We start from the raw sequence: 12,288 nt of genomic DNA on the forward strand, positions 1-12,288 counted from the left end.
TTTTTTAGTGAACTTAACTAGTTGTACGGTTGAGATTAGAGGTGTGAGATCCTACGTTAGTTAGAGAGAGGAACGACTATACGTTTTAAAACCGTAAGGCTAACGACTATACGTATGTAACGGACCAAAGCGGATAATATTTGTTAGCAGTGAGATTGAGTTGTTACAAATGATATCATAGTCCGTCACTAGGAGGAGGTGAGCCAGTGAGGACGCTCGCTGGCCCCCAAGTAGATGAATTCCTTATTCTTTTTCACGTGTTGTAAAACCGTGAGGTTGACGGTGAAATGTAATGGGCCAAAATGGACAGTATTTGCTAGCGGTGAGTTTGAGTTATTACAAATAATATAAGAGCTAACAACAATACGTAACAAGCCAAAACGGACAATGTTTACTAGCGGTGGGCTTGAGTTGTTACCAAGGGTGTCAGAGTCAGTAATTAGGCAGTGTGTCAGTGAGAACACCGGCTTCCAAGGGGGTGAACTATGAGATCCCACATCGGTTGGAGAGGAAAACGAAGCATTCCTTATTTTTTTCACGTGTTTTAAAACCCTAAGACCAACAACAATACGTAACAAGTCAAAACGGACAACGTGTACATCCATAATCAATTAACATGGGGAAAGAGATGAATGAGTCTTAATAAAAAAGAAGGGGGTTGGGTAGAATGTGGATGGTATGAGTTGAAAGCCATAATTTAATGGGTTTATGTGTTGGGATGGAGCAGCTGGCAGAGGCGAGAAAGGGTCGGCGGATGTGTCGCCAACCCCACGTCTTTGAGATTCCTGTGGTCACCATTTTAGACCCTAAAACTGATCGATCTGAGGAACCAACAATAAGCACTTTCCTGTGTGCTTCCCCTCAGCTCTCTCACAGTCAAGCTAGCACGTGGATTCTAACCTTATTTTAATCATGGACCCATATTTTAGGAGTTGAAGATGTCAAGTTTTAAGTTGGCATTACTAGCTGAGCTGGTGTGGTTCTTATTTTCTGGGTTATTTTTAAGATGTGATTGGTGTGGCGGTGGAATCCCTGTTTATTTTGACTTGGTTTTGTATATGAATATTTTTTTTTTTTATGAACGTATGATGTTTTTGTTCATATTCGCTGTCGATCGACTAATTGAAATGATAGCGATGATGTTGATGTTTGTAATAATGTATTAAAATATATGGATGAATGATTCGAAGATATATATAGATTAGGGTTAGGGTACTAAATTTTTGTTATATGGGCAAAAACAATAATATAGACTTGGAAGAAATATACTTAGCTTATGACTATGTGTATTTGGAATAGCTTTTGAAAAACTTGAACGGTAATCAAGTCAATCAAAAATATGTTTGGTGTTGATCAACAAATGTGAGATCCTAAATCGATTGGAGAGGGGAACGAACCATTTGTTATAAGGGTGTGGAAAGTTCTCTTTAATAGACGCGTTTTAAAATCATGATAAGTAAAGGGTCAAAGTGGACAATATTTGTTAGCTGTGGGTTAGCTTGTTACAAGCTAGAGTGAGATACCGAGCGGTTTTCTAGCGAGGACGTGGCCTCCAAAACATTTCTTATAAGGGTGTGGAAATCTCTCCCTTGTAGACATGTTTTAAAATTGTGAAATTGACGGTGATACATAACGGGCCAAAACAGACATTGCATTACTTATAGGGTGTGGAAAGCTCTCCCTAGTAGGCACAATTTAAAATCGTGAGATTGACGATAATTCGTAACGGGTCAAAACCGACAATATCGGCTAACGATGAGCTTGAAATGGGGTGTGAAAACCTCTCAATTTTAGAGTCTTTCCATACACCTTTACTCTTCTAATACCTAAAGAATGTTACAATTTGTGGTCGATTGGTCAAACAAATGCAAACGACTTAAATAAGAACTTTCAAGATAGAAGATGTAAGAGTGAAGTATTATGCTAGCTATGGTCCCCTATCCCTTCGTTACTTTTAAATCAGTGTTAACTCCTTCGCTTGTATGATATCCAAGTAAGAGAAGAGTACATGATTGAACTGAGACCATATCCAAATGAGAGCGATCATGAGAACAAAATGACTAAGAAAGAATTAAAAATTACCGTCTATACCTACAAGGTGCATTTTCCTTTTCGATGACTCAATCATAAGAAAGTTCTTTACTTGGAACAATTCTATGTCAAGTGATGTCTGGAGTATTTTCCTAGAAAGCATATCAGTAGGAATAAAACATACTGAAATAACTTGTATTGGTCAACGAACATAGTTTTCATTCTTAACAAAGAAATGTCAAAGCCATCAGATACCGAATACGAATTTTGAATCTTGATTAGAATCTTAAGCATGAATTGTTACAAATGATATCAGAGCGAAACCTCTCCCAATAAGAAGCGGTAAAAGAATGAACCAAAGAGAAAGCTAGTGAGCATGTGACTACTACGTATTAATGATATTAATTTCGTCCCGCGATTGAATCGAGTGACGTATCGAATGTTGTTGGATAGAGTTTGTAAGAAGAAGACGTGAGTAATGAGTGGTAGGGCACTCATAAAGAAGCAACACCCTTACACATATTTGGGTCATCAAACTCATGCATGCAGGCAGGGAAATAGCCAAAGGGAGGATCCAAAAGACAGATGGTTTTGACTTTGAAAAAAGAGGTGTCCCCATGCACGTAATAAAAGCAGTTTAGTATATTAAACCATCACATGCTTACTCACATGGCCTAATCCCACACATATCGCACAATCCATTCGCCATAAACAAACCCTGCAGCTGCCAATTGTGTTGGATGTTTAAGGCGACTTTTCTCAGCTTCCCAATACTATATTCTTCTCGACATGTCTGTGTTTGTGTTTAGTTATGATAATCGAGTAAGAACATTGGCTGATTCCTAACGATTTAGTGTTTTTCTAGTCGAACAAATGTTAACCTATCAACCATCTTGAGGATGAGTTGACCTAGTGGTAAAAAAAGAGAACAATCAACTCTATCTATACCAATAAAGTGCAGCTTTGTTTTCGGTAGCTCAATCATATGAACAATCAAGCGAGGTTTACTTGAAGTAATTCTATATTGGGTGATCTCTTAGAAATTTTTCCAAGATGCATGTGAATGAGGACAAAAACATGTTTGAAGAATTCTAGTTGGTTTGTGGGGACAAAACATGTTGGAAGAATTGGTGTTGGTTTGTGGAGATAGTTTTCACTCTTAAAAGTACATGTGAGTGAGGGCAAAACATGTTGGAAGAACTCGTGTTGCTTTGTTGGGATAGTCTTCACTCTTAGAAGTGAGAAGTAAGTAACGTGACCATGTCGCAGGGCCATTAAATGTCAAATCCAAATTCCAAATCTTGGACACGAGTTGTTACATGGACACTCACGAAGAACCAACCCGTTATCATTTGAGAATAGTCGAGTGCATGCATGTTTAGGTTGGACTGTGACACTGAGTAAAGAAGAGATACATAAATGAACTGAGATCACATTCGAGTGAGAGATTATTTTGTTCGTGTTTCTACAAAATAATCAATGAACTGAAAGTGAGGGATGTTATAATAAATAATTAATTTTTTTCATTGATTGAATGGTTCCAACCTATTCCACTTACGCGCACAGGGACGCTCCTTCGTTGACTTTAATCAACAATAATATCTTTTTTAAAACTATAGAATAGGATGGAGGTTTTTCGGTCAGATTTCACATTAATTGGAGATGAGAACGAAGTGTTAAATGGCGTGGAAACCTCTTCCTAATAGACGTGTTTTAAAACTGTAAGGTTGACGGCTATACGTAACGGTCCAAAATAGACAATATCTGCTAGCGATTCATTTAAGTTGGGACATAAATATAATCACATGGAACGTTTCATGAATCATGCCCTTCATAATATTTTAATTTAGACTATAATAAATACATTATCTTTTTCTTTGGACGTATTTTTATCTTCGATATTATCACTAATTTATTTTTAATCGAGATGTCGAAAGTTTGGATTCAGCCACTCGTACGTATTGTTTGTGAAATCTCACATCGGTTGGAGAGGGAAACAAAACATTCTTTATAAGGGTGTGGAAACCCCTCTATAGTAGACAATTGTGAGTCTGATGGCGATACGTAACGGGCTAAAGCGGACAATATCTGCTAGCGGTGGGCTTTTGGATCATTACAAATGGTATTAGATTTAGACATAAAGCGATGTGTCAGCGAGGACACTGGCCCCTAAAGGGAGTGGATAGTGAAATCTTCACATTGGAGAGGGGAATGACGCCGTCCTTATAAGAGTGTGGAAATGTCTCCCTAATAGACGTGTTTAAAAATTGTGAGGCTGATGACAATACACGTAACGGGTTAAAGCGAACAATATCTGCTAGCGATGGGCTTGAGTTATTACAAATGGTATCAGATCCAAACATCAAACGATGTGCCAGCTAGGACGGTAGCCCCTAAAGGGAGTGGATAGTGAAATCTTCACATCGGTTGGAGAGGGGAATGAAGTCGTCCTTATAAGGATGTGGAAATGTCTCCATAGTAGACACGTTTAAAAATTGTGAGGCTGATGACAATACATAACGGGTTAAAGCGAACAATATCTGCTAGCGGTGGGCTTAGGTTATTACAAATGGTATCAGATCCAGACATCAAACGATGTGCCAGCGAGGACGCTAGTCNTGATTGAATGGTTCCAACCTATTCCACTTACGCGCACAGGGACGCTCCTTCGTTGACTTTAATCAACAATAATATCTTTTTTAAAACTATAGAATAGGATGGAGGTTTTTCGGTCAGATTTCACATTAATTGGAGATGAGAACGAAGTGTTAAATGGCGTGGAAACCTCTTCCTAATAGACGTGTTTTAAAACTGTAAGGTTGACGGCTATACGTAACGGTCCAAAATAGACAATATCTGCTAGCGATTCATTTAAGTTGGGACATAAATATAATCACATGGAACGTTTCATGAATCATGCCCTTCATAATATTTTAATTTAGACTATAATAAATACATTATCTTTTTCTTTGGACGTATTTTTATCTTCGATATTATCACTAATTTATTTTTAATCGAGATGTCGAAAGTTTGGATTCAGCCACTCGTACGTATTGTTTGTGAAATCTCACATCGGTTGGAGAGGGAAACAAAACATTCTTTATAAGGGTGTGGAAACCCCTCTATAGTAGACAATTGTGAGTCTGATGGCGATACGTAACGGGCTAAAGCGGACAATATCTGCTAGCGGTGGGCTTTTGGATCATTACAAATGGTATTAGATTTAGACATAAAGCGATGTGTCAGCGAGGACACTGGCCCCTAAAGGGAGTGGATAGTGAAATCTTCACATTGGAGAGGGGAATGACGCCGTCCTTATAAGAGTGTGGAAATGTCTCCCTAATAGACGTGTTTAAAAATTGTGAGGCTGATGACAATACACGTAACGGGTTAAAGCGAACAATATCTGCTAGCGATGGGCTTGAGTTATTACAAATGGTATCAGATCCAAACATCAAACGATGTGCCAGCTAGGACGGTAGCCCCTAAAGGGAGTGGATAGTGAAATCTTCACATCGGTTGGAGAGGGGAATGAAGTCGTCCTTATAAGGATGTGGAAATGTCTCCATAGTAGACACGTTTAAAAATTGTGAGGCTGATGACAATACATAACGGGTTAAAGCGAACAATATCTGCTAGCGGTGGGCTTAGGTTATTACAAATGGTATCAGATCCAGACATCAAACGATGTGCCAGCGAGGACGCTAGTCCCTAAAGGGAGTGGATAGTGAAATCTTCACATCGGTTGGAGAGGGGAATGAAGCAGTCCTTATTAGGGTGTGGAAATCTCTCCCTTTCAAACATGTTTAAAAATTGTAAGGCTAACGGTGATACGTAACTGACCTAAAGCGAACAATATCTGCTAGCGGTGGGCTTGAGCTATATCTTATATATGTCCATAATTAATGCATATGAATATCGATTTGTAATTACTTCAATATTGGGCCGACCAAAATATTGGTCGAGGCCCAATGGTTATAAGAAAGTATTTGATCTAGGTCCATGAGCTCAATGAACCATAGTTTCATGTATAGGCCATAAGAGAGACAAACGTGAAAATTTCTTTCTAACCATATAATTCTTGCTCGGCTTTCGGGTTATTGGTTCGTCCAATCCGACAACATTCATAAGAGAATGATTTGAGAGCTGAATGCTTTCAAAGAACTTAGTGATCTCACATTCTTTTAGTTCTCACAGTTTGGTTGACTTCTTGTCTACACCTTTCCGGGGCTCTCGATTGAGTCGAAAGCCTACCAACGCATAAAGGTTNGGGTAGCTGTTCCTCGGTATTGGTAATCAGTCTCGCTATTGACGTTCGAGCTCGCTGGGGAGTGCCTTGTAGGGAAAAAGAGGTTATCTAGGCAGATAGAGAAGAAAGAATGTTAAATGAGAGTTGCGCGACGGCGCCTCATCCAAATGAGACTTGGAAAGCGAAAGCGAGATAGGTCCTTAACTGGGAGGCAGGAAGAAGACTACACGAGTGGTTCGGGAAGGCAGATTTTTCACTTTCTGGTGCCATAGCTTCGACTCTACCCCACTAATAGTAGTGAGCCGTACCGACTAGCTCCTAGCAAGTGATTCAAGATCGGATCAAGAATCAATCAATAATAGGTTACGGAGTTCTAGTCGCTCATTCAACTATCTCTTAGAGACACGATCAAGAAGTACCATGCATAAACTGCCCCCTTGTCCTTTCTTTCTCTGTCTCACCCAGAAAGATACGGAAAAAAAAAAAAAAAGTGAGCACCTCTCTCCCTATGAGTCGAGCAGCTTCGCTCCTTTTTCTCGACTTCTTTCTTGCACTAGCTTTTTATTTTATTATTATTTAAAAATAATAATAATAATTTTTTGAAAAATAAAATATTTCATCTACTTTTTTCATTGATGTTGACAATTAACTCCTTATTTAAGTTTTTGAATAGAAAAATTAAAATAAAATAAAATAAAGTAAATAGTTTTATTGAATGAGAAGGGAAAACATTGCTTGGTGGGGAAGAGAATTGATGCAATGATTGGTTTGGTTTGGTTGTCTTGTAATCACCACTCACCAAAAGTAGACAACAACTTTAAACTATCTCTTCCTTTTTGCGTTCGTGTCGAACTTTTAAGTATTTTAATCACGATTTAGAATCTAATTTCAGTATTTCATGGTCTCGGTATTCTCTTGAGAAGAGAAACGAAACATTCTTTTTTAGGGTGTGAAAACCTTTCAGCAACAATCGCGTTTTAAAATCGTGAGGCTGATGGGGATATGTAACAGGCCAAAACGGACAATATTTGTTAGCGGTGAGGTTGGGCTGTTACAAATGATATTAGATCCAGACACCGCTGGTTCTCCAAGGGAGAATGGATTGTGAGATTCCACGTCTATTTCCTGGAAACAGGAACGAAACGTTCCTTATAAGGGTGTGGAAACCTCTCTCTAATAGACGTATTTTAAAACCGTGAGGCTGATGACGATACGTAACGGGTCAAAGCGGATAATTTCTGCTAACAGTGGGCTTAAGTTGTTACAACTATCTTCACAATCTAACACGTGTTCTTTTAACATGTTTTCACAATTTCCGAGAGCATCACATGATTGCTAATATATACCTTTAACATGTTTAAGTTTCGGCATTTCTTCTTTCACCCCTTCTCCCTATGTGTGGGAATTGCTCTCTATCCAAGGATGAGAATATTCATCCAACGCCCTCTTTGTTCTAGTGTTCTTATCTCGTTCTAAAAGGAAACAACTAGAAATAATCACTGTTCATACTCGTGAAAGAAATTACTAAATGTATCATTTGGAAACGGATGATTGCTACTTGTAACTCAAGGAAAGTACATATTCTCAATTTCCTTTTCCTTCTTTCTTCATTTGCTTTCTTTTGCTTTGTGATCATTGAGTACTCAAGCTTTATGCTAAGCATGCACATGGAGCTACAGCTATACTAATAATTCATATAAACTTATACCACAATCATCAGCAAAGATATCAGTTTCTAACAACTATCTAAACTATGCTCGAGTTAGCGTACTATTCCAAGGTTTCGAAATACCATGAATTGACCTAATAGTAAGAAATGACCTTGTAAAAAACTTTGGAGGTAATAAGTTGAAGCGGTGATGGTCACCTACCTAAAATCTAATATCCTTTGAGTTACATTGACAACCAAGGGTTAAAGTTACATGATTATTGTAACGGCCCAAACCTACCGCTAGCAGATATTGTCCTCTTTGGACTTTCCCTCAAGGTTTTTAAAATGCTAGGGAAGGTTTTCACACCTTTATAAAAAAAAAATCCTTTGTTCCCCTCTCCAACCGTGTGGGATCCCACAATCCACCCCTCCTTCGGGGCCCAGCATTTTCGCTGGCACACCGCCTGGTGTCCACTCTGGGTTCAGCCTCCTCGCTGGACATTGATTCACCCCCTTCAGAGCCCAGCGTTCACACTGGCACTCGTTTCTCTCTCCAATCGATGTATGACCCCCTAACTCGCCCCCTTTGGGGCCCAGCATCCTCACTGGCACACCGCCTGTTGTCCACCCCTTTGGAGTTCAGCCTCCTCACTGACATATCATCTGGTGTCTAGCTCTGATACCATCTGTAACAGTCCAAGCTAACCGCTAGTAGATATTGTTTTATTTGGACTTTCCCTTCCAGGCTTCCCCTCGAGAGTTTTAAAACGTGTCTGCTAAGGAGAGATTGCTACACCCTTATAAAGAATGTTTCATTCCCCTACGTGGGATCTCACAACAATTATGTTTCGAGAATTGTAAAAGAAGATGGGCAATTCAGGATCAGAAGGAAAATGAACACTTTTAAACTTCACTATTTCTATACAGTAATAAAACAGTTTCTTTACGGAACAAGCAAGAAGAAGAAGAAAAGAACTATGATCTCAACCTCATACGGATCCAATTCCCAGTTTTATTGACATTTACCAGTCTCCCGACACTCACACAACCTGCCTGGACTGGCTTGCTTTCCTAAATCTTATTTTCATTTCCTGTTTTCTAACAGTAACAACTATCAAACTTTTATCTTACAAACTCCATGATAACAACAAATTTTGTTACTTAGAAGAAACTTCAGAGGTGCAAGTATTAATAGGCATATCAGTAGGCGTGCATACCAGAGCCCTTCGTTGTAAATGCCTCAAACTCTGCTCCATACTTACTTGCACCATCTCTGCCAGCATCTTCTTCGCTTTACTCGATTGATCGTCGTCTCCATCTATCTGAGAGATGATGTTGCAAACAATGTTCTCAATCGTGTCAGGTTGAAGCTCGGATCGTGGATATGGAGAGTCCCTTAATAGTCTCAATAGTGTTTTAGCCTTTGACTGAGATTTGGGTGTTCCTTGGACAGTGAGTTCAAGAAGGCCAGGGATTACTCCTTCTCCTAAGATAGGCTCTCTGTATTTACACCGGTCGCTCTCACACATTGTCAATAGTGCACCGACAGCGTGATCACGACTTTGAAGCGAGCCATTCTCAAGCACTTCAACAACTGCAAGAACTCCACCTTCTTCAGATATCAAAGCTATTCTACCTTCATCAAAACCAACTAAGGATTCAATCAGTGAGCAGCACTTCTCTGCTGTTTTTGAAGATTTTTTACAAGTTTTCAGCAGACTAACTATTGAAGGGATCGGCTTCGAATCGAGAATGATGCTAAGATTACGTGGAAGCGTCGAAAGATTGGAAAGAGCCATTACAGCATCTGCCTTTGCTTGTGGGCTTCCACATCTAAGAATCTCTACTAGAAGGGGAATTGCACCAGCAGCACTTATTAATGGCTTATTGACAGTAGAAGCAGATAGAGTAAGTAAGGATGCAGTTGCGTTCTCCTGTAAGATCAAACTCTCTGATTGAAAGAAACCAATTATTGGTCCCAAGGCACCAGCTTCCACAATCTTGATCTTATTCCTGTAGGAATAATGCAAGAAATCAATATATGAAGGAAGCAGCCTCTTAGTTTGGTACTACTAGTCAGCACAACACATAGAACCAATTACCAGATACCTATCAGCAACAAACTAAAAGTAGGCATCATAACATGATTGTTGTTAGGAATTCAAAGCCACTGATAAATCCCATGTGCTAGAAGATACAAGACGGGGCACGTGACCATGTGAAAGTCATGTATGAGGAAGAAAGAAATAACAGGGTGTTAGGAACCCTCACTCTCCACAATGGTATGATATTGTCCACTTTAAGCATAAGCTCACTTGGCTTTGCTTTTGATTTCCCCAAAAGGTCTCGTACCAATGGAGATATATTCCTTACTTAGCCGATGTGGGACTCCTCTCCCAACCATCCTCAACACAGGGGCGAGCTTAATATGTCACGTTTACCAGAAAAAATCCACATATGTGCTTATTCAGACACATGTGACAGAGGAGCTGCCACTGCCGACATAGACTCTCGTGTATGTTTGGTTAGTGTGTGACATGTAGGCCACTGAATTTAGATAGCTAGAATAATTCAATGGGGAAGGGAGGAACTTGCAATAGACAAGCGAGCTAAAAACCAGTAATGACAAAGAATCAAACCAGTTTTAAGCGGAAAATAAAACGAATTTCCATTTAGAAAGACTAAAGCCATCTGTTCATGATCTTTCCTACAAAACCCTTCAACCTCTATGTCTTCAAACACGAACCCACCGCTAGCCGATATCGTCCTCGGGCTTTCCCTAAAAGTTTTAAAAACATGTCTGCTAGGGAGAGGTTTCTACACCCTTATACAGAATGCTTCGTTCTTCTCCTTAACCAAAGTGGAATCTCATAGAAACAGATCATCAACATCAACCCACATCAAAGAAAATATCTGGGGAATTCTATTTGAAAAACAAAACAGACAAAAGAAACACATATTTTATTTCTAAGGTAGCCAAATTTGGGTAATCAAAGACCCCAACTACCGCGTGGCATGCCAACCACACTAAAAAAAGGGAGGAGGGGAAGCCTCCAACAACAAAAGCCAAAGAAAACAACAAACGAAGCTCAACATGACGAAGAATTAAAAACATAAACTCGCAAATTCTTTATGAATTAAAAACATAATCGTTCTGTTAAAGGCATCCAAGAAAGATATTGCCATCCAATTGGCCAACGAACAAATTTATTCAAATTTCTTATTAGATTTTCGTTCGCATATCCTCACTGGCCAAACACGTAAGAAATAGAAAAGTAAAAAAAAAATAAAGCACAAAGGGAGGGAAAGGAATAAAGAAGAAAGTCTCTAAAGACAATCGCAGAGTTCATAAAAAATTCGGAAAGCGTTAACTAATCCAATTAATCAATTAATTAAAATAAACAGAACGAACGAAGCAAGTTAATGAAAAATTCCAGAAGGCATCAAAAGAAGAAACAGAAATCAGGGCATAAGGAAGGCAAACAGATCTAAGAGGAGTTTACTTTTCGTCTTTGACGGCGAGATTGAGAAGGGCGAGGAGAGCAGCTTCAAGGTGAGACTCAGGGGAGTGAGGACGGTGGAGCATGGAGACGAGATGAGGGATTGATTCAGAGAGATGGCGGCGGCAGCGTTGGGAAGTTTTGGTGAGGCGGCGAATTTCACAGGCGCCTTGGAACTTGGAATCGGGGGAGTCGGATTGGACGAGGAGGAGCGCCTTGTGGACGGCGACCTCAGGAGACAGAGTGGCGGTGTCGGTGGACCGGTGGCGGCGGTGGTGGTGGTGGTGGTGGTGGTGGGGGTAGCTGGTGGCGGGAGAGGTACAATAATAATCCATGAGGAAGAAGAATTGAAAATTGAAGAGAGAGAGTGAAGAGGTGAGAGAGAAGGAGAGAAATGGAAGTGAAATTTAAGAGGAAGATAAAAGGGGAGAGCGTGGCTTTAAGCAACAGTTAATAAATTATAAATTAATTAATGTTTTAATTTTTTAAAATAGGAAAATATATGTTTTTCACAAATGTATTTTTTGAGGGCCGGGGCAATATCGTAATATTCATGATATGACACTCGTTAGGAGTGTGCAACTGAAAGTTCCCGATCATGATGAGATAGTATCAAAATGTAACAAGCTAAAATATATTGTATCTATTAGTGGTGAGCTTAGATTGTTACAAATAATATCAGAGCCAATCACTCTGTGGTGTGTCAACGAGGACGTTGTGCCCTTAAAACAAGTGGATTGTAAGATCTCACGTCAGTTGTATAGGGAAACGATGCATTCTTTATAATGGGTGTGAAAATTTCTTCATGCCAGTCGTAATTTAAAATTGTGAGGCTAGCGGAGATACGCCCTCAATAA

The 12,288-nt window shown here is 39.5% G+C and overlaps 1 protein-coding gene across 1 annotated transcript; it reads right to left on the reverse strand.

The window, feature by feature from the left end:
- Window positions 1-8,813: 8,813 nt before the first annotated feature.
- LOC111788543 (U-box domain-containing protein 2-like) lies at window positions 8,814-11,821 on the reverse strand. The gene is made up of 2 exons (XM_023668897.1): window positions 11,435-11,821; window positions 8,814-9,944 (listed from the first exon to the last, which is right to left on the reverse strand). The coding sequence occupies exons 1-2, from the start codon at window positions 11,764-11,766 to the stop codon at window positions 9,089-9,091; spliced, it is 1,188 nt and encodes a 395-aa protein (XP_023524665.1). The 5' UTR covers window positions 11,767-11,821; the 3' UTR covers window positions 8,814-9,088.
- Window positions 11,822-12,288: the final 467 nt, after the last annotated feature.

This window comes from Cucurbita pepo, chromosome LG01 (assembly GCF_002806865.2).
Source record: "Cucurbita pepo subsp. pepo cultivar mu-cu-16 chromosome LG01, ASM280686v2, whole genome shotgun sequence".
In the NCBI taxonomy this organism is placed as follows: Eukaryota; Viridiplantae; Streptophyta; class Magnoliopsida; order Cucurbitales; family Cucurbitaceae; genus Cucurbita; species Cucurbita pepo.